Source organism: Rhodamnia argentea, chromosome 6, assembly GCF_020921035.1.
Source record: "Rhodamnia argentea isolate NSW1041297 chromosome 6, ASM2092103v1, whole genome shotgun sequence".
NCBI classification, from domain to species: domain Eukaryota; kingdom Viridiplantae; phylum Streptophyta; class Magnoliopsida; order Myrtales; family Myrtaceae; genus Rhodamnia; species Rhodamnia argentea.
In genome coordinates this window covers 29,827,491-29,848,575 of record NC_063155.1, presented here as the reverse complement: position 1 = coordinate 29,848,575, position 21,085 = coordinate 29,827,491, and the positions used below count along the sequence as shown (strand labels likewise).

At 39.6% G+C, this 21,085-nt stretch overlaps 2 protein-coding genes and 1 pseudogene across 5 annotated transcripts in view; 1 reads left to right on the top strand and 2 right to left on the bottom strand.

Annotated features, from left to right (window-relative positions):
* The window catches only part of LOC115752193 (helicase protein MOM1-like), a 39,034-nt gene extending 21,061 nt beyond the window's left edge, over nt 1–17,973 (bottom strand). For 2 of the 4 annotated variants that reach the window (XM_048281357.1, XM_048281360.1), the window contains exon 1: nt 65–146. The gene's annotated coding sequence lies outside the window, so the exon portion shown is untranslated. Of the gene's footprint in view, nt 1–64; nt 188–17,899 lie in introns of those variants that run through there. The other 2 variants (XM_048281358.1, XM_048281359.1) reach the window with 2 other exon arrangements.
* The window catches only part of LOC115730951, a 39,504-nt gene extending 21,061 nt beyond the window's left edge, over nt 1–18,443 (bottom strand). Inside the window, exons 1-13 of the mRNA XM_048280775.1 lie at nt 18,395–18,443; nt 15,168–15,704; nt 13,965–14,174; nt 13,699–13,861; nt 13,347–13,466; nt 11,851–13,150; nt 11,506–11,601; nt 11,244–11,363; nt 10,906–11,025; nt 10,221–10,340; nt 9,466–10,032; nt 9,131–9,356; nt 5,758–6,491 (exon numbers count right to left, since the gene is read on the bottom strand). Of these exons, the coding sequence (XP_048136732.1) occupies nt 5,851–6,491; nt 9,131–9,356; nt 9,466–10,032; nt 10,221–10,340; nt 10,906–11,025; nt 11,244–11,363; nt 11,506–11,601; nt 11,851–13,150; nt 13,347–13,466; nt 13,699–13,861; nt 13,965–14,174; nt 15,168–15,704; nt 18,395–18,443 (4,269 nt within the window). The 3' untranslated portion in view covers nt 5,758–5,850. The remainder of the gene's footprint in view (nt 1–5,757; nt 6,492–9,130; nt 9,357–9,465; nt 10,033–10,220; nt 10,341–10,905; nt 11,026–11,243; nt 11,364–11,505; nt 11,602–11,850; nt 13,151–13,346; nt 13,467–13,698; nt 13,862–13,964; nt 14,175–15,167; nt 15,705–18,394) is intronic.
* Nucleotides 4,399–5,743, top strand: LOC115752268 (annotated as a pseudogene).
* Nucleotides 18,444–21,085: the final 2,642 nt, after the last annotated feature.

Below are 21,085 nucleotides of genomic sequence, written 5' to 3'. Positions count from 1 at the left end.
CGACGAGCGAGAGCCAGAGCGAGAGCAAGAGAGAGAGCGAGAGAGAGAGAGAGAAATGCATTACCTGCAAAAGAGAGAAGGAGTAGGATTGCTGCGGAACGAGGAAGAGTAAGACTGCGCGCTCAGGTGGGACTTGGGAGAGAGAGCGAGAGAGAGAGAGAGACTTCAAGTCAATTTCAACTTCGGTAGGAGTTAAAGGCGTCGTCGCGTGGAATATCGACCTTCTTGCTTTTCCGGCAATCGAATAAATGAAGGACGAGGACGAGGACGAGGGGTAAATTTGGAATATCCACCTTCTTGCTTTTTACCTTCTGTCTTTTTCACCGTGTCGGGAGCGCCAGGGAGACTTGACACGATTGCGGAGAGTCGGGAGGATAAAATCTGACCCTGCATTTACTCTGCATGCTCAAAACAGGATAAAGCCGTTCACATCTGATTCTGTCGATCACGATAAGATTTAATCTCTTTTTCTTTAACAAGGAGAAAAGAAGTTCGCGACAAAAGTCATACATAAAAAGAATATAGCACAAATAAAATTATCTCATGGAGGCGAAGTTAAGATGAAGATGTGTGCGATTTCTAATATTCGTAGTATAAAATGTTGTTTTTCTCGAAGAACAAACTTATTAAATTAAATGTGATTAAAATAATATTTGCATTCTTATTTTTTTTTTTTGTATTCAAAGATTCTTTTTTTCTATCATATAATATCAATTTAGTACATAAATACGTAATTTCATTTTACTGGAGAATGATGGGAGGAGAAAAAAGAAATAAATAATAGAGGAATAAATAGTAAAAATATAATCAGATAAAGGCAAAGTAGGCAAGAATCTTACGAGAGATTCTCACCACCTCTATTTGTGTAATTTTTAGGTTTACTCGCATAGATATGTGTGTCTATACCATATAATGGACATGAGTTGATGTGAAAAATATCCAATTTTATTGCTGCAATTTACCTAATAATGGATAGGATATAGCAAAATTCATAAATTTCATATCGTACAATATCATATCACATCATGACTAGTAATCCGGATAGCTTTATTAGTATTATGTTATGATGCTTTGGATGTGCATGCACTAAACTCCGCTCGATAAATGCTAAATGGATAAGAATCTTTCTTTAAATATAGTAGAAGAAAAAAAATAACGCCTCCATCGGGGTCCATCTCCTTTGCGCGACATCCGCACCACCATCGATGTAGATGGCGGCATCGTTGGTAACTACGACGCAAATATCACGTGAGTGTCTTTTGAAATTCTTAAAGATCATGTGACCACTGCAATAGAGGTGGTTGCTTGAAAGTTAGGAAGCTGGCATCCTTTGATTTTTTTGTGGCAACGCACGATAATCTCGAACTCTTTATCTCTAATTTTTGTCTCACAGGGGAATATGGCGATGGTCGGTAGCCACCACGGTGGCAGCGACGTGGTGATCGCTTTAATTTTTAGGCAGATTTTCTCTCTTTCCATGCATTCTTCAATCATTTCATTGATTTTTTTTTTTTTTTTTGGTCTTTTCAATCCTAGACTAGATGCACCAAGCACTTGAGAGGGGTCAAACATGCTAATTCATACAATCGAGAGATTTTGTATTCTACTTTATCTTATCCCAATTCCTTTTCTCTCAATCAAATGCGGTCTTATTTTTCACTAGAGCTCGATACCCGGTCTTTGTTTCGCCATCCCTACCTTGTTTTTTTTTTTTTTTCAATCGAAAGAAAAATCTTTATTTCATATCAAAAAGACATACATCACCTCAAAATAAAAATAAAAATCCCACAAAGCAAGTAAATCTAACAAGTAAATTAACTTGGTCCAGCTTGTAGAAACTTGCTCTTTCTTCAAGGATGGATCCGACATTGCATCCAAGCACAACCAGCGATCAATCACCGAATCTCGCATCATCATTAATGATGAGCACACACCGAGAAGTCCCTCTTTGTAGCAACGGCTTTGCCAAAAGGCGGTGCACGCTCGGGTTCGGCGTCGCTAGCATCATCACCGCACAAAGACAACAACAACTTCAACAGGTTGAAATAACATAAAAAATGCCCTACCTTGTTAACTAGGTGGACACCCAAGTATCACGATAGATTGAAATTCAAGAATACTCGGGATTTATTTGATTATGAAATTAAGTGCCGAGCTTTAACACATTCATCATTTGATGAGATTAAGCTCGTTTCATAACGATTTAAAAAAAATTGATCAAGTGAAAATGACGACTCAATGGAATAAGTGAGAAAAGAGTTTACTAAGTTAATTACGTATAGAAAGTAACTATAACAATTAGAACCTTTCCAATTATATTATAAAGAGCTACCTATAGCGATCCCAATTTCATGCATGACAAGAAATTGATAATATTCAGCGATCTTTTTGTTATAGTTATTATCGAGTTATGCTTTCGATACTCAAAATTCTGTGCTAGAATTTCCAGCAGTTCATTTTTTTGAAGGGCCGTAAAGGCTTGGAGGGTGGGATGGAACGTTACCCCGTGCATGGGTCAGGCTCGGACAGGCTCGAGGCTCAAGTTGGGCCTTAGAGAAGTATTTCAGGCTCTACATTGGGCCAAAAGCTTACGTTCAAGCTTGTTTATGATGGCCCATCATTGATGGGTGAGCCGAGCAGGCCCCGTTGAACAACCCTCTAGGCCCAGCTGGCTCTTAGATTCCATGATGGGTGGATAACGTTTCATTCATTAATGAGAAAATAACACAACTCATCGTTGCATTTCGATTAAACATGCAATATCGTCATTGAATTTTTCATTTACTCGAGATAGTCGCAAACTATTAATAAATATTCAATCTAATCGCTAAATTACATGAAAATTATCAATGTTGTCATTCCGTTAATTCAAGTTAACAGAATTTACTAATATTACTCCAATTTGTAAGTTGGAACGGTAGATAATAAAAAAAAAAGGAAAAATTACGTGAGGATTATCTAAGTAAGCTGTTAATCTCGAATCAGAATATAATAATTCATATCATAAAAAATAACTTTGGATATATTAATGCCATGACTATTTTTCCTTTTCCAAAGTAGATGGATGAAAAGATAGACATATTGACATCATTATTTTCAAAAATCCGGCTAAAATATGACAATCTACGTCATCAAATAAAGTATGATTTGTCATTAAAAGTCCAGGGACTAGGAAAAAAATACCAAAAAAGTTCTAAACCAATTGCATTTTACCAATTCAATCAGAAACCTTTTAATTGTGCCAATGAATTTATCCATATAATTTTGGCCGAAAATCATTGGCATAGACCTAATCATCACGTGACACTATCGAGACTGACGTGAATAATTTTTAATAATATTTTTGAATATTTTTATTGATTTTTTTAAACTTAGTTAATTTTCCTTTTTTCCATTGATTCTCTTTTCCGTCATTTCTTTTTTCTTTTTTTCTTTTTTATGCGGCCACAAGGGTCACATCCCTTGCCTACAGCCACAATAGTTTGAGCAAGGCTGCCTTGCTCGCGATTGGCAAGGTTGGCCTTGCCTAGACCAAAGCTGCTATGGGTGAGGCCGCGAAGGCCTTGCTGGCCGCCAAGAGGCCCGACAACCCTCGCTTGTGGTTGGCGAGGACTTGGCGACCACAGTAAAAAAAAAAAAAAAAGTAAAGAAGTAAAAGAGAAGAAACAAAAAGGAAAAAAAAAGACAAAATAAATAAAATAATTTAATATAATTAAAAACTATTTACATCAAAACCGATCGTGCCACATGGAATGTCCGACTTCCACATCAATAATTTCTGACCAAAATTAGCATGATAAACTCAATTGTCAAAACTTAAAAAAATTTACAATATAATTCACTTTAGTAAAAAGTTTATGACTGAATTGACAAAAATATAATAACTTTATGATTTTTTTGATGATTTCTTTCGGGACTCCATTGTTTTGGGCCGTATTCTATTTATTTATTTGTTATTTGTTTTGCTTGGTTAGTAGGAGATGATCCGGCAATGTGACAATTGGTGGGGTCTATTGAAAAGCTCCCAGTCACAAGATAACAAACGGAAACCAATTCTCAAGGATGGCAACAGTAGAATCTCTGGGGCCAATCCGCTCTTCGGCCGGCCATTGATGCTTTCTAAAGTTTCAAAGTTCAACGCGGCACCACATTTCATCTTCTCCTGGTCCTCAAGATGACGTCAGCTGCATTTCGACCCTCGATGTCGCTCGGACGGCATACAGGTCGATCATATAAAATGTCATTGGATCTGTCGCTTGCCCCTGATGACACTGAAATTCTAGCTGGCTGCTTCAGGACTTAGATCATGACATTCAAGTGATTAAAGAAGACTTAACTTTTCTGTTTAGGAACACTCGAGAGGAGATAAGTAGCGTCGTGTGTCTGATCCTGTGAACCATGATTCATCTGTTGTTTCTCATCTGGGCGTTCTTTGTCTCAAGCCAGGGCCAGCAACACTATGACCCCTCAACCTGCCCTTCAGAAGCAACTCATCCTGGTTCAAGATACAGCTGTGCTGATTCCCAAGAGAATTGTGGGGCATTTACTACCTGACGATCTCCAACATTACCAAGCTGTTCGGGGCTGATCTCGATGCGGTACTTAGTTTGAACGAGCTCGGACTCCCCATTGAGAATCTCCAACAGGGTAAAGAAATTCTCATTCTGATCCGCTGCTCTTGTGCTGACCAGTTTTTCCAGAAAAAAGTGACTTACCTTGTCAGCGCAAGCACAGAGTTCACTGAGATTGCGTGTGGTGTCTTCGGAGGCCAAGTGAAATCCGTCACACTGGTCGAAGACAACTATCCCTTCCATGGAAATTTCACAAAAGCCAGGTCCGAGCTTGTTGTGCCCCTGAAATGCACTTGTCCTGGTAATCTTTCCCTAGGCAATGGGACAGTACAGTCCCTCGTGACATACCCCATTATGGAAGGAGACGACATTAATAAAGTCACGCAGAAATTCGGCCTTCCCGCTAGTGACATTTGGGCAACTAACCATCTAGACTACAGGTCAACGGTTTATACGAACACCACGATTGTTGTCCCTTTAACAAAAGAACCGTCTCTCACTATTCGCCGCCTCCGTCTCCAGGTTTTCTTCCTACGGTTCCCGTGGAGAAGGCAACATATAGTGAGCAACTTAGGAACTTGTATATTGCAGGATCCGTGGTTGGCCTGCCATTAGCACTTGTAGCGTTGATTGCTTGTGGTCTGCACTTGAAAGCCCTGAACAGATGAAAAGGCCAGAAATTGCACTCTTTCAACACAAGAAGCTCACAGTTCTCGTATTTGTCCACGCTAAGCTTTCCGAGGTTGCCCCAAACGGGTAGAAGCTCCAGGGCATCACGTTTGTCCCCAGATCTTCTTCTTGGGATCAAATCCTCATTGAATCAATACGGCATTGAGGAGCTCAGGAAGGCGACTGGGAATTTTAGTGAAGACACCAGGATAGACAGATCAGTCTACAAGGGGTTGATTGATACTGTCGAAGTGATGATCAAAGGAAGCAATGCCAAAGAGACCCATCAGGTCATCGACGTGCACTCCAAGATCAATCACATCAATATCTTGACTTTGCTCGACACCGAAACAGGTGACGAATCTCAGTCATACCTAATTTTCCAGTACTTGAGCAGTGGAAGCTCAAGGGACTGCTTGTCTCGGCTGGGAAATACTCTCCGGTGGCACTGCCAGACCCAAATCGCTTTTGACGTCGCAACAGGGCTTCTTTATCACTATTGACTTATTTACAAAACCTTCCTGCAATAAAAAATGCCGAGGATTCATGGGATGCCTACTTGTTAGACCAATGGCCAATGGATATGATATCAATACCTTCAAGTGTGCGGTTAGTCGTCATCAGATAAGCATACAACGTCAGCGGGAGCACCAGAGGAGGTTAAATTATCCCTTTGTGAAGTAGCAGCAATTAGGGGATGAAAGACATCCCTAAGCAGATCACTCCCCCATTCATTAGGTGGAAAAACTCCCACAGATCCTCTGCCATGATGCCAACTACTTGGACCCACTGTGCCCGCAGGTGGTGCTGCTGCCAATGGAAGCTGCTGAAGAGGGGCAGAAGTTGGAGGTGGGCTGCTAGGTGACTGCTGATTAGGCAAGCCTAGCGAAGGGGTGCCTGAAGATGCAATCGACGGTCTGAAAGTTTGGAGATATGGGGCAGGAGAACGAAGATCACTGGGAGCTTGAATGTTTGCAGATGGTGGCAGCATGCTGAGGCTGACCTGGGCCATTCTGGATGCTATAAAAGAGGAAACAGCCAAACTATCGAGGATGGTAACTCCAGACGGGCCCACAATCCGCAAGCTTGCCACATTGGGAGGAAAATTCTCCGAGCCTGTGAATGGAGTGGCAACAGTGCGAACCCCGTCCGATTGAAGGCCAGCAGAAGGGCCACGAACTGGCAAAGGCTGATGTGCATTACGCTGTGATGATAACTGTAGCAACTGCTGCATGGAACCAGAAGCTACATCTGCATGAAAATGGTTGCCATGAGCAATTTGGCATCAAAAGTGAACGCAAACCCAGGCCTATCAACATGTTCAAAATCCGAAGTGCTAATATGATGATAGTATGCATGATGATGACTATTTTGCAGTTTTACGGAGAAATTGCACAAAAACCAGTGTCCCAGTGTGCAAGGCTGCCCACACAGTGGGAATGGTTGATGCACACAGCCTTATCCCTGATTTTTCCAAAAGGCTATTTTTGCAAAACGAACCAGTGACACAGGCCACAATAGAGAAAATTGCATCTGGTTCACAACAGTATAGAGGGAAATAAAGCTGCTGGAATACATATTCAGCTCTCACTTGGCATTGAGTCTTGATATGGACAACAATCTGTTAAAGCATTATTGCAAATTGCGTTCCACGTTGTATTCACGTTGTATTTTACTGTTCCATGTATCATAAGGCCACAATTTTCTAGAGACGGAACAATGAAACGGCTTAGTGAATGAAAAAAATTAGTTCAAATAATTTCAGAAAAGATCATCAAAGACCATTCATGGGATGATGTGATGCAACTCACACTACTATCGAATCAGAAGGGCAAAACTTGATAGGTGCTTCCAGAAAAGTAAATATCTGGCAATTTGCAAGCATCAAAAGACATTAATCCTTTGACTATTATCAAGAAGTATTTAGGGTCAAGGCAGATGTGAACTTTTATGCTGTGAACGAAGTTGGAATCTCTAGCGAGCCAAACTTAACTGGTTGAAGCAAAAGTAACGTCAACCAAACCAACTTCTTTATTTTCCTAGAAGATGCAGCCAATAATTCGTGAAATTCTTGTTTCACAAATTAGAAAGTAATTCCCAATGGATGAAATATCAAAATACTTGTTTCTCAATGCACTGTAGAAAGAGACAGCAAAATCAAACCACAATGTAATGGATCTCTGAGCTGAAAGTATTTGGCAGAAAACCAACCCATTGCCACAGGTCACATTTTCATTCCGATTTTTGTAAAAATATTGGTTTCTCAATGCAAGGAAGAAAAGGACGGAACATAATGAAACCAGATTGTTCTAAATATCCGAGTTAAAAACCCATTGACGCCTACATATAAACTCATCAGACTGTGTTTTGACCAGATTTCAAAGTGCTTTCAGTCCGTACTTAAATTTCGTGTGCAATTTATCTCAACATAAGACTAATAAACACTTCACTTCTCCTCGTTTAGCAATACTTTAAAACACTTCTGTAGTTAATTCATCTAGCTCTCGCTGCCCAGCCATTGCAATCACAACTGCACTCTGTTATAAATGTTTTCATTTTCTCACGCACCTTCACATAAAGAAAGCCAATCACTTTGACCAACAGAAGATAAATTAGGTCATATTACTAAGATGTAATTTGACAGTCAGAGACCCAAAATTTGTCAGAGAGATGGGTATTTGCTATGCTGATCTTGCCTGATGTGACGCATACAAATCTGATGTGGTTCAACAACCAAAGTAACAATTGTTTGATCTCCAATGGCGAAATTCAACAATCTTGGGGTTCGAGATAATATAGTATTCACAGTGAGCACTAACCATTAAAAGCTTGAAGAGATTAAGGAGGGGCAAATGATTATTAACTATGCTTCTGGTGCCAATAGCACTTCAGTGATAGACATGTAGTCTCAACGAAGTAGCCCACTATTACTCTCACATCATCTGGATTTTCATATACTCGGATCTTTTTCTACTTGCATCAATTTTTTTAAAGATCGCATGGTGCACAGTATTAATTTGATTGCTTCATAATTAGGTAATTCATTTTCCAAGTGCAACTATCAAGCACATGCAGGCCTTGCATTGCTTATAGGAACATTAGTTTCATCTAATTATATTACATGAAATTCTGGTTAGCTCGTACATCAAATATAAATCAATTATTATGGCTGCGACCACACTGATCTGACATGTTCACAGAAGTAAAGCCTTTTCTTTGTTATTATCCAAATAAAGAATCGTTCAAATCCCAATACGTTGATCACATATAACACGAGAAAAATTGAGCATTGGAAACATCAAACTTTCTCTATAGATTATTAATAAGTTCCCTGATGCACTCGTTAACAAAATCCTTATGTTAATTAAGCCTTATCTAATGGTGATTGTCACTACATAACATATTACTTGCTCTTAAGGTCAGAATACCGCATAGATATTTCTTTATTAGCCAATGATTTAATACTGCAAACAAAAAAGCGTGGGACCCTGCTAACGGTTCGCTGTAGCAGAGTAAGCTGAAAAGTCTCCCTCGCGGGATGTGAGACTTAATGAAGCAGGGGATTACTTATGTCTAAACCTCAATTTCCCAAAGCAAGTAGGATCTTGCCCCTTTTATACAACAGGATGGGAGCAACATATAAAGTCATTGCAAATTTCTTCCAGAGATCAGATGATTCTATAGCACGTGTGGCGTGCTTGTATGCACGTGCTAAGAAGCGGACAAGCAAGAATGGGATGCTTCTAACATGCTCGTGAATATGAAAGGTACATTTACGTACTAAAAATCTATCAAGTGCAAGGCATGTATTTACCTAATAGCTCTCTTAAATAGCATGACGACTAGCAAATGGAAAGACAAAGTGTGCACACGTATCCAAGACCACGCACCTTGTTGGATTCCATTTGCGCCAGACACCCTGATATCGGAACACTTGGATTTGAATGCCTCAGCTAGCATCCTATTCATCAGAACTTTGCCCTGATTCATGTCGAGTTCCTTGTTTTTAGCAAGATATTCTGCCTCAATCTCCTTAAGTTTCAAATCGTACTTCCGGCGAATTTGTGCGACAATTTCCTCTATCTCCTTCCCACAATCAGATACCAGTAGCAATTTCTGCTCAAAGAAATGCGAATTTACGATAATTAGAATATTAAATGTTAAATTCCATAAAGGACTAGCGGAATCTCTCATGAGCTAAACATAATGTCAAAAAGTAACTCACCGCATCTTCATGTGATTTGTCCATCTGCTCCATTTCCCTTTGTATTCTGTCCAGCTCATTCTGAAGAGGGTCCAAGTGCAATTTCAAAGGCATTCTGGGTTGTGCCATTGGAAAGGGACTCTGTAATAGCTGAGTGCTACTTTCCACAGAAATGGATGCAGTTGAATTGCCTGAGACCTGTGCCACCATCCCACCACGAGGAATGCTGACTGCAGATTCCGACATTGCTTGATTAGGAGGCACAGCAGGGTTTTCAGCAAGTTGTGTTGACTGAGAGCGAACAGTTAGATTAGAAGTCCCTCCCACCCCCTGGAGTGGAGTTGCCGTTCCACTGACGAGAGCAAAATCATGTGAACTGTGGTTAAGAGGCTGATCTTGTAGCTGCAGAAGCACTGGAGGCTCCATATCTGCTGCTCCAGAGAAAGATGATGCAGCATTACCAGTACTAGATGATAGAAATTCAGTTTGTTGAGAAGCATTATGCTGCTCTTCGTTGGGTGCATTTCTCTCTTGCATGCTGCTGAACGGGGCATTAAAATCATCTCCCACCTCCTGGTCAGATAACATCTGTAATGACCAAAAAGTAAAATCGTGACACTTATAAAACTACAGCATCCCTCTACTCTTTAAAAATGTTGATGAAGCAGAGAGGGCATAGATCCAAACGTGTTTCCCATGCATTCATATGAAGACTTGAGTATTTAGAGGTAAAGGAGGGTGGCTATCGACATTATGGAGATCATAGAAAGACATACATGACAAGATGATATGGAAGCACCCTCAGCATTATGCTGCTCTTCTTGGGGTGCATTTCTCTCTTGCATGCCTGTGGATGCTGCCTTACAATTAACTCTCAACTCCTCTTCAGATAAGGTCTGTGATAGAGAGATACAGAAAAGTCTTGTCATTTCTACCTGATGCCTTAAAGAGAGAATGTTTGTACAATGAACACGTTCTGCTCTTTATGAATGCTGATGATGCAGAGAAGGCATGTGTTCACCTCCTGGTGTTCAGGCAATCATATCGAGAATCGAGTATTCAAAGGGAAAAAGGATGGATGTTAACATCGCCAAGAGCATTAATAAAAATACATGAGGAGACTACATAAGAAGCAACCTCAGCATTAAGCTGCTATTCATTGGGTGCATTTGCCTCTTCCATGCCGCTGGATGCGACATTACAATCATCTCTCAACTCCCGGCCTGGTAAGTTCCATCATAGATATATAGAAAATCATAGAATATGCCAAATTTTAACATACCCTCAAGCCTCTATGGGAAAATGTTTGTTCTGAGAAAAATTACTCTGCCCTTTATAATGCTGACAAAACAGAGACGTCATACACCCAATAATTGTTTCCACTTTCCAGGCATTCATGACAAGAATTAAGCATTCAAAGTAGGGCGTAATAAACATGGTCGGAAGCATAGAAAATCATACAAGATAAGATGGCATGGAAGCACCCTCAGCATTTTGTTGCTCTTCATCAGGTGTATTTCCCTCTTGCATGATGGCTGGTGTGGGGTTACAATCATCTCTCAAATCCTGGTGAGGCGCGCTCTATGATAGACATAAAAGAGTCATTTATACACTGCAGCAATTAGGAGAAAAAATATTTTCTAGTCCAAAAAAGAGGGAAAACTCCACTCTTTATGCATACTAATAATGCAGCAAAGGCATATGTCCACATCATGGTTCTCAGGCATTCATATCAAGAACTGTCATGCCAAGGAACGAAGGATGAATATCACTTTTGAAAAGAGCATAGATTAACATACATGATGAGATGTCATAGAAGCAACCTCAGAATCATGCTGCTGTTTCCCAGGTGCATGTTTTTCTTGCATGCTGATGGATGTGACATTACAATCATCTCTTGACTCCTCCTCAGGTAGGGTCTGCAATAATAAAATAGAAAAATGTCCAATAATGGTTCTGAATTTATTCATGTCAAGAACAGACATACAAAGGAAACAAGGATGTTTATCAACTTTGTCAAGAGCATAGACAACAAACATGATGAGATGACGTAGAAGCAACCTCATCATTATGTTGCTCTTCATTGGGTGCATTTCTCTCTTGCCTGCTGGTAGATGTGGCATTACAATCGTCTCTCAACTCCTGGTCAGGTAGGGTCTGTAACAATCAAACGAAAAAGTCATTTACCAAATTTACATGTGCCCTCCAGCATTTGCGAGACACTATTTGTTCAACGAGAAATCATGTCATTTACCAATTTTCAATTTACACTCCAGTATTTAGGAGACAATATTTGTCCTATGCCAACTCTACTCTTTACGGGGCATATGGACTAATGTTTTCAAGAATTGAGTTAACTCTTAACAAGGATGATATAAACACTGTAGAGAGCATAGATAAACATACACAGTAAGATGATGCAGTAGCTCCCTCAGCAAAGGTCCGTGATGGCAGCACTGTAGTTGACTTTGATTGATTAACCAAGGCAACTTCTCGAGGTCCATCACGGGGATGGACATTCTCAAGTACTTCAGATTCAGATCCATTGCATATTTCCGTTTCTGGTATATGTGGATCTGGAGAGATCATCTCCTCCGGTTCACCTGATATACAAATATTCTCTTGCACCTCCACCGCAGCTAGTTCATCAAGTGCTTCCATTCTTGAACCGTCACGAATCTGATCATCCAAGGAGCAAGCATTCAGAGAGCTAATATTCTCCAGAGTATGATCAGTAGCTCCGACTTTGTCTCTGCCATTAGGCATCCTTGATATTGATTGATTAACCAAGGAAGCTTTATGAGGTCCCTCACTATCAACCACCCCAGATTCAGATCCATTAGGTCGTTCCGTTTCTGATGCTTGTGGATCTGGAGAACTCGATCTCTCCAGTATATTCGTTAAATGAACACTCTCTTGCACCTCCACTGGACCCAGCTTATCAATTGCTTCCTTTCTTGAACCATCAGGAATCTGATCCACCCATGTGCAAGCATCCATAGTGCTATCATTCTCTAGAGCATGGTTACTGATAAAATCACCTTGTGAATTAAAAGGAAGATTCTCCTTAGGACAGGGATTGAGAGAAACAGCATTCCCTTGGTTGTCTATTGGTGTTCCATTAGCACATGGCCCCACATCTGTAGAAGCTGTTCCTGAAGCCACAATACCCATCTCATCCTTGTCACTGCCAATCTTAACTGGAAGGCAGTCCTTTTCAGCATGGACAATTGCATCAGCACTTTGGTCAACCGAGGGCCTCGAGAAAGGGTCCGCATTATCAAGCTGATCATGACAATTGGAACTTTCCTGGCCCCTCCTGTCTTCAGGCAGCTTATTCAGCAATTGCGTGTGCGTTGAGCGCCTGTCTCCCTCTACTACAGAAGGCTCCTGCTGAACTGCACTTGCTAAGGCTAGATGTTCAGCATCAATTTCTTTAAGGTGCATGGCCATCGCACGTGAGCATTCTTCAATTTGTGTAGAGTATTCCCTGTCCAATCTCTTCATCCTGTCCATTTTTGTTGAACCACCATAATGCAAACGGACAATTGCAGCCTCCAATTTATGATTACTCTCCAGCAACACCTTCTGTGCCTCATATTCTCTATATATTCCGTTCTTCCTTGCTTCTAGCTCCTGCAGTTTCTGTTTCTGGTTCTGAATTTCTCTGCCTCTTTCAGAAAGAATAAGGTCATGAACAGATAACCTAAAACAAGCTCATGATATACAGGGGGTATAACCAGATAACCTAAAACAAGCTCATGACATTAAAGAAGAGGGACGAGAAGCACGAAAGAAGAAACAGCGAAAAGTGATTCTGTTACCAAATGCACAGTAGGCAAATATTACTAGGAAGAAAGGGCAAAAAATATAGCAAAATGCAAAGGATTTCTCATGAGAGTTTTCCGCCAAGCTTGCGGATAAAGCATGTACTCTGTCCACTTTCTTCATCAATATTTACCAACACATGCAAGTTCTGCTTTTCACCAAGTTCCAAGTTAACAGTGGCTTCAGGCTCCCCACTATCCTAACATAACACTAACAAAGACAGGCATACATCATGCCAAGGTCACTGACATCTAGAGAAGATATATAGATAAAACAGCCAAAAGACCAACACAACCACTTGGTGAAAAGAACAGAAATGATACAGTTTAAAGGCGATTTGTCGCGATAACCCAGATATACCGCAGGCTTATCATGTTATTACTCCAAGGAAAGGAACCAGATGTAAAATATAGTGGACTCCAATACCTTTTTCTCTTTGAATTTATACCATCTATTTGGACGAAATTGCGCTTTGCAGAGGTAACATTTTGACATCCTGCCATGGCTGAGACATTCGAAATCAAGTAAACTGAGTCGCTCCGTTTATCATGGACGTCTTCTTGACCATTTTCTAAACAAACATAACCATCTAAAGAGACATAATTTGCATCTGCCAATACTAGTTATGAGTTGAAAATACAGAGACATCATGATCTGGAGGAAAACCATGTTTGCATCTTTAGACTACTTACCTTGTTGAGTAGAATGGTTGTTTTGCTTGAGGCAAGTGTTTTCCTCATTTTGTTTTTCCACTGTTTGTGTCATGGACTCCACACCCTCTTTAATCTTTTGATTACAAGCACTACATCCATTGACTGCATCAACTTCCTCTGGACCAGCCCCAGAATTGTTGTGTTCCTGCTGAAAGGACTCATTTGGACAACTCAACTCCTCACGGCAATCTACAAGCCCAATGATCACGGTCAAGTAAATTATTAAGTTCCATAGATGCACAAATAAAACACACCGCTACTGTTGCACATGCACATGCATTCCACAGGTAACTATGTCGAAACAATTAAACTTACTTCTTAAAAGAAATATCTGTCCAGTTAAACAAGGCTGAGAATGAGAAATGCAAATTCCACCATACTCTACCATTATTATAGGGGCATGCGGTTCGAGACAAAGAAAGATCTGATGATGTAGTCTCGAGCAGGAAGTTCATGTCCCACTCCTCCCAATAATTTTTTAAGGCCGAAGAGTTTCCCCCAGACTCCAACCGATTCATCATATCTGCTTCGAAAATTCGAATCTTTGCTTGGTAACGACAGGATATTGTGCCCTGGTTTTGGATACCGGTACCGCGCCAAATGTAAAGTTTAAACTAGAAAAGTCCTCAACCCCTGTTAGTTTCTGCAACGTGACCCGCTGGAAAAGAGAAATCTGAACTCGAAAAACTTGCCCATTGTGATCATATACACCAATTTTGAAGCTCAACATATAAAAAGTAACAAATGTAAGAAATGCCTAATTTAGGGCATTTAACCTACAATAATTCCCGCAACGACTACTCTCAGAAATTTTACAATTTTATGATTTTAAAAAAAATGATAGGAAGTTGACCAATGCACAATATTTCATGAATATTTAGCACGTCATTGAAGGAAATGTGGCATGACAACAAGAAGATCTTGTTCAACAGATTGTCCAAAAAATATTTTAATAAATTATTTGAGCATGCATAACGACCCCAACCAAAGTACCTATGAGAAACCTTCAAACAGATAGTATCACAGGGTCATTGTATTCTAACAGTCTCACCACATCCATAAATATAACCTTCATAAAACACGCGACGATCTATTAACTTGCCTTTTTCATTTAGCAGGCATTCATAAATCTACTACTTCCAGCAGAAGGGGAAAATTTTAGCAAAACAAATAATCATTTACCTGATGTTTTATCCTTGTTTCCCTTCCAGAATTGTGCTCTATAAGCACGAGCACTCAATTGCCCTCTCTTCACCTGGGTAGAGGCTGGTTCTTCTTCATTACTTTTGCTAGATTCCTTATCTTCCACCTCCAATTGTTTTGCCTTGTTCTCTTTCTCGTCCATTTGGTTTTGCCTATCAGATGACTCAGACCTTCTAGTAGACTTATTTGATATTGCAGAATCTGAGGAATGCTGCAGCTTCTTGCATCTCTTGGACCTCCTCACTGGACTTGGCGTCCTTTGTCTCTTGACCTTCTTGGGATCCATAGAAACTGAAGTGGGTGGTATTTGCTTCTCAAGACGCTCCGACTTTACACTAGTCGGAAAGCTTGGAATCATTGGTTTCTTGGATGATGACTCCCTGGTTGACCTTCTCAGTCCATATGAATCTGATGCAGAGTCTGATGTACTGGATCCCTTACCACCACTATGCAACTTGTTTGTACATTCATCCCCAATTTTACAACTAGATCGAGTTTGATTTACCATATTTTTATCTGCAAATCACCTGACATCACAACAATCCTCTTATACTTTCACGAAAACTTCGATCAAACACTTATCATAAATTATCTGTGCGTAATAGATGCTTCAATGTCCTTAGGAAAACTGTTTGAAAGTTTTTATCTAAAGCATATAGCTAATTACAGAGTTTCCAATCCCCAAGATAATCAATGAAGAGCGCCTCAAAGTTCAAACTACGGAAGTATATTAGACAGACAACCCCGAATATACACAGAGCTTAACTGTTCTTATGGTATTGGACTCCGCTGCATGAATATTTACAACATATATAGCTGTGAATTCAAAAACAAGCAGCCCTAAAGAGTTTTCTTGGTCGAATCCCTAGAGAGTTGAACAGTGACACTTGTACTGTCAAAACAAGAGAATCAATACTGCTTCATGAAACACAAAAGCTTCCCCACTTTTCAAAATCTTGTTCTTTTGTTTTAATTGTCACACCCCGGCAACAAAAGGAAACATATAGATCCACTGCTATCTTTTCTTTCTCCTTGATTCTCTAGGCTACCAAAAGCATGATATGGCACAGTCACTTCTGATATGATAGACACATACAAAAGCATTCTCTAGATTCAGCTGTAAACCCTTTACTATAAAAAACATACCCAGATAAAACTTGAACCTTCACATGCAAAAATTCTTTTTAGATCCAAATAAAGGGTCAGTTTGGAGTGAGCTTTTATTATTTACTTTTGACCTTCTTTATAATTCTTTTCAAAATTCCAGCTAGTGCAATTTGACTCTAATCTAGCATGGAACACCTGAAACATTTCAAAACATACAAATATTAACATGTAGATTCCGATGTGCTTTATGCATAATTTTGTAGAGTTTAATAACAGTCAAGAGTTTTGTTTGGAAAGTGCTTTAAATAGGACAGAACAATCGCACCCTTGGTTTAAAAGTAAGGAAAGTATCCCACCCAAACCAGCAGCAGATGCAAGAGAGATATTTTGTAATCAAGTGGCAACTAGCCGTTCAACTTCCAAGAATTTTGACGCTCAAATCTTTTCAGTTCTTTCAGTTTGTCACATAGGACTGACGCAAATGTGGACGGACATATGGACACGATGATTTTGCGAATGAGAAAAGGCCTCCAATGAGCTGTGTTTTACATCAAGCAATACCTGGAGTCTATTGGTACAAGAACACGGTATCATTCATACCCTGGCTTACAAATCAACCTTGGAGGTAAGATCCTGGGAGAAAACACAGCAAGATATGCAATGCTTGACCACTTACAAGCCTTTCTTGTGGATTCAACTGCAGAAATTGAAGTAATTAGGCTTCCTCTGTTGCTTCCTGCTTGGTCATGTCTTGATAGGAAAAGAAAACTTGATTGTTTGAAGGTTGAAAAGCAGGGTCTCGGATGGTATAAGCAGTCATACTAAGAGACATTCAAATTTATTTCGGCATCAAAACCTCATGCCCACTATATTTAAAGCATGGGATTTAACAAGGCTTTGGTTTCAAAGACAAGGAAGTACAGCTGCTCTTCCAACCAGTTAACATGTCCAAGGTCGACTTGCATGTGCTTTGATAAGGCATGGATTGGACTTTAGACAGTTAAAGACAAACACAAAGCACATGAGCCAAGGTAATCAGAAAAAAACATAATGCACTTACTCAACTCAAAGCAAAGAAATGAAGGAATGAAAGGAACCTCTAGGTGTTTTGATCATCCGTCCACTAACTTCTTCCCTTGGAGTTATATCAACTATGAAAAAATTTACTCGCAACGTGATGGTCGAAGGTATTGCAATCGCAGGATCCACTAAGAGACAAGAGTATCTATGGGCATAAAAAGAAAGAGTTAATCAACCCAAAGTGTGTTCTCTAAAGGAACTGTCAGACACAAACTTAAAGATTTGCATGCAAGAATCTCCGGTCACAACCATCAGTTCACCGAGGGGAAAAAAAAAAACACAACAAAATCCCTAAATCCCCACGTCAATTCATCAATGTCAGTCGAAACTCACGCCAAATTCGTCATCAACCCACAAAAACCTACATGCACAAGCCAAATTCATCTCCGCGACCGCGGCGTGGCCCAACCCTAATTGCAGCACAGCGAAGAAATTCGAACCCACCCCGCGATCCCGCAGACTTGCGACGCTACAATGCACAGACCCAATGGAGGAACGACGAGAGAGAGAGAGAGTGGCATTACCTGCATAAGACAGAAGGAGTGGGACTGCTGCAGAACGAGGAAGAGAGCGCGCTCAGGAGGGAGAGAGACCAAGGGTGCGCGTGATAATACTTTTGGACGTGAATTTCTGCTTTCAAAATTATTTTTAGAGCAAAATTTTATTTGGTAACTAATTTCTAAAATAGAAATGTTTGTTAAAAATTTTTACTTCTAAAATTTTTTTTCACTTTTGAAGTTATTTTTCCCACAATCTGAGAAGTAAAAAAATAGCTTCTTCAACTGAAGAAATACTTCTGGCCTCACTCTTTTTTTATTACGCAAAAATAGCTTCTTCAAATTTGAGAAGTTATTTTTACCCACATTCGCAACCTCCACCGTCGCGGTCCGTCGCCGGGTGCCGCCGTCCGTCGCCGGGTGCCGCCCATCGCCATCCTCCACTGGCCGCCGCCCAAGACCATCGCCAATTGCCAATCATTGCCTATCCCAACCCACAAGTGAGCTCGGCCGGCCGCCAACCATGGACCATCGTGTTGGCCACCGCCATTGAGTCGCCATCTCTGGCCATCGGAGTAAAAAATAAATAATAAATTTTTATTAATAAAAATTATTTTTAAAGAAATTTAAAAAGTTCAAAAATGAATTAGAAATTTTTTGGCCGTCGATAATAATTTTTCATTCGATATTTTATGTTAGTAATATTTCAGAAGTAGAAATTTTCAATCGTCACCAAACGAATTTCTCCGATTAGAAATAACTTGTGGAGTAAAAGTAGAAAAATCAACTTCTGATTTTAAGGAAAAGTAAAAAAATGAACTTCTGACTAAAAGTTAATTTCTAAACCAGAAGTGTTACCATGTGCGCTCTAAGTCATTTCAACTTCGATTGGAATTAAGGCGGTTTTGAGTGGAATATCTACCGTTTTGCTTTCCTAACAATAGGATAAATGAATGACGCTCAGACCAAAAAGTAACTTCTCGAGGTAAAGGTAAATTTCTGCTCAAGAAGTAATTCTAAAGTAAAAATCATATGATAATGTAACTTTCGAAGCAGAAATTCATTTAGTAAAATTTCTACTTCTGAAGTGAATTTTCATTTTTTAAGTTGGTTTTTTCTTAATTTGAGAAGTTAAAAAAAAATTACTTCTCAATTCAAGAAGCACTTTAGGGACAAAAAAAAAAATTAAGAAGTACTTCTCATCTCACCTTCTTTTCATTACGCCCTCATCTTCTTTTCGACCACGCCCATCTTCGCCGACTTCCTTCGCCCGCTACCACCGCCACCCACCACTTCCCATCGCCTACCATTGACCACCGCTATCGTGGACCTCGTCTCTGCCTATTGATGCTCGCGACCACCGCCGACCATCACCCACCGTTGCCCATTGCTCTAGGGAGACTTGACACAATTGTGGATTTTAGTGGTGCGCATGCTAATACTTACGGAAGTAGATTTCTACTTCAAAAGTACTTTTGGAGCAGAAATCCATTTGGCAAAATTAACTTCTTAAGTAGAAATCCGTTTGTCGAAACTTTTTACTTATGAAAGAAATTTTCACTTCTAAAGTGAAAATTCACTCTCGAAATTGTTTTTCTCCCAATTTGAGAAGTTAAAAAAAATTATTTCTCAACTCAAGAAGTATTTATCGCCTCACCCACTTTTCATTATGTCCTCGCCCTCTCCCTCTTTTCGATCACGCTCGCCTCCCACCGACTTTCGCTGTTGCCCATCGCCCACAATCGCCCGCGACCACCACCACTTGCGGACCACTGCCGTTGTTGACCGCTGCGGGCCGCCGACCTCCATTGGCCACTGCCCGTGACCACCGCCAACCGCCAACCGTCGACCATTACCCGCTACCACCCACGGCAGGCCTCCACCGACCGTCGACCGCAGCCACCCGCCCACCACCCCCTGTTGCCACCGCTACTTGCCGACCTCCGCCGGCCACCATCAATCGTCAACCACCGCCGATCGCCACCCCCGCCGACCACCATCGCCCGGTCGAGTTGCCGTCTTCGGCCGCCGGAGTAAAAAATAAATAACAAATTTTTATTTGTAAAAAGTAAATAATATTCTTTAGTAATAAAAATTATTTTTCAAAAAAATTTAAAAAGCCTATAAATGAAGTAGACATTTTTCGGCCGCGGATAATAATTTTTCATAAAAGATTTTGTGTTAATAATGTTTCAAAAATAGAAATTTTCAACTTTTGTTAAATGAATTTCTCTTATCAGAAATCAACTTCTTGAGCAGAAGTAAAAAAATTAACTTATGCTTTTGAAGAAAAGTAGAAAAATCAACTTCTGATAAGAAGTTGATTTTTGAAGTAGAAATATTGTCATGCGCGCCCTAGGTAGCTAAGCGCAAGGTCCAAACAAATAAAAGCCAACTCAACAATTGGATCTTTTATCTCTGACATGCTTTTTGGCTACCTTTTGTAGTCGAGATAAAAATCATCTAACCGTGCATTTGATGCGTGCTCAAAATAGAATAAAGTTGTTGACACCTGATATTGTCGGTCACGATAAGATTTAATCTGTTTTTCTTTAGGTGGGGGGAATAGAAGGTTGCGACAAAAGTCATATATAAAAGGGATTAGCTCGAATAAAATTATCTCATAGCGGAGGAGGTGAGATAAATGTGTATGCGATTTTTAATATTCATAATACAAAAAATTGTTTTTCTCGAAGAACAAACTTATTAAATTATTGAAATTAAAATAATATTCACATTCTAATTTTATTTTTTATTTGTATTTTCAAAGATTTTTTTATCATATAATATCAATTTAGTACATAAATACATAATTTTTAGTATTTATATTTACTACATAGCAAAGTTTACTATTTAATAATTTAGGTATGTTAGCATAGTTTACCATGTAATAAAATTTTATTAGAGAATGATGGAAGGAGAAAAAAGGAAATAAAAAATAGAGGCATAAATGATAAAAATATAAGCACGTAAAGATGAAATAGGCAAGAATGTTACGAGAGATTCTTACTATCTTTATTTGTGCAATTTTTAAGTTTACTCAAACAAATATGTGCCATTAATACCAAATAATGGACATAAAATGATGCGAAACATATCCAATATTATTATTGCAATTCACCAAACAGTGAATAGGTTAATGCAAAATTCATAGATTCTATATTATATCATATCATATCTTGACTGGTAATTCGGATAGTTTTATTAATGTTA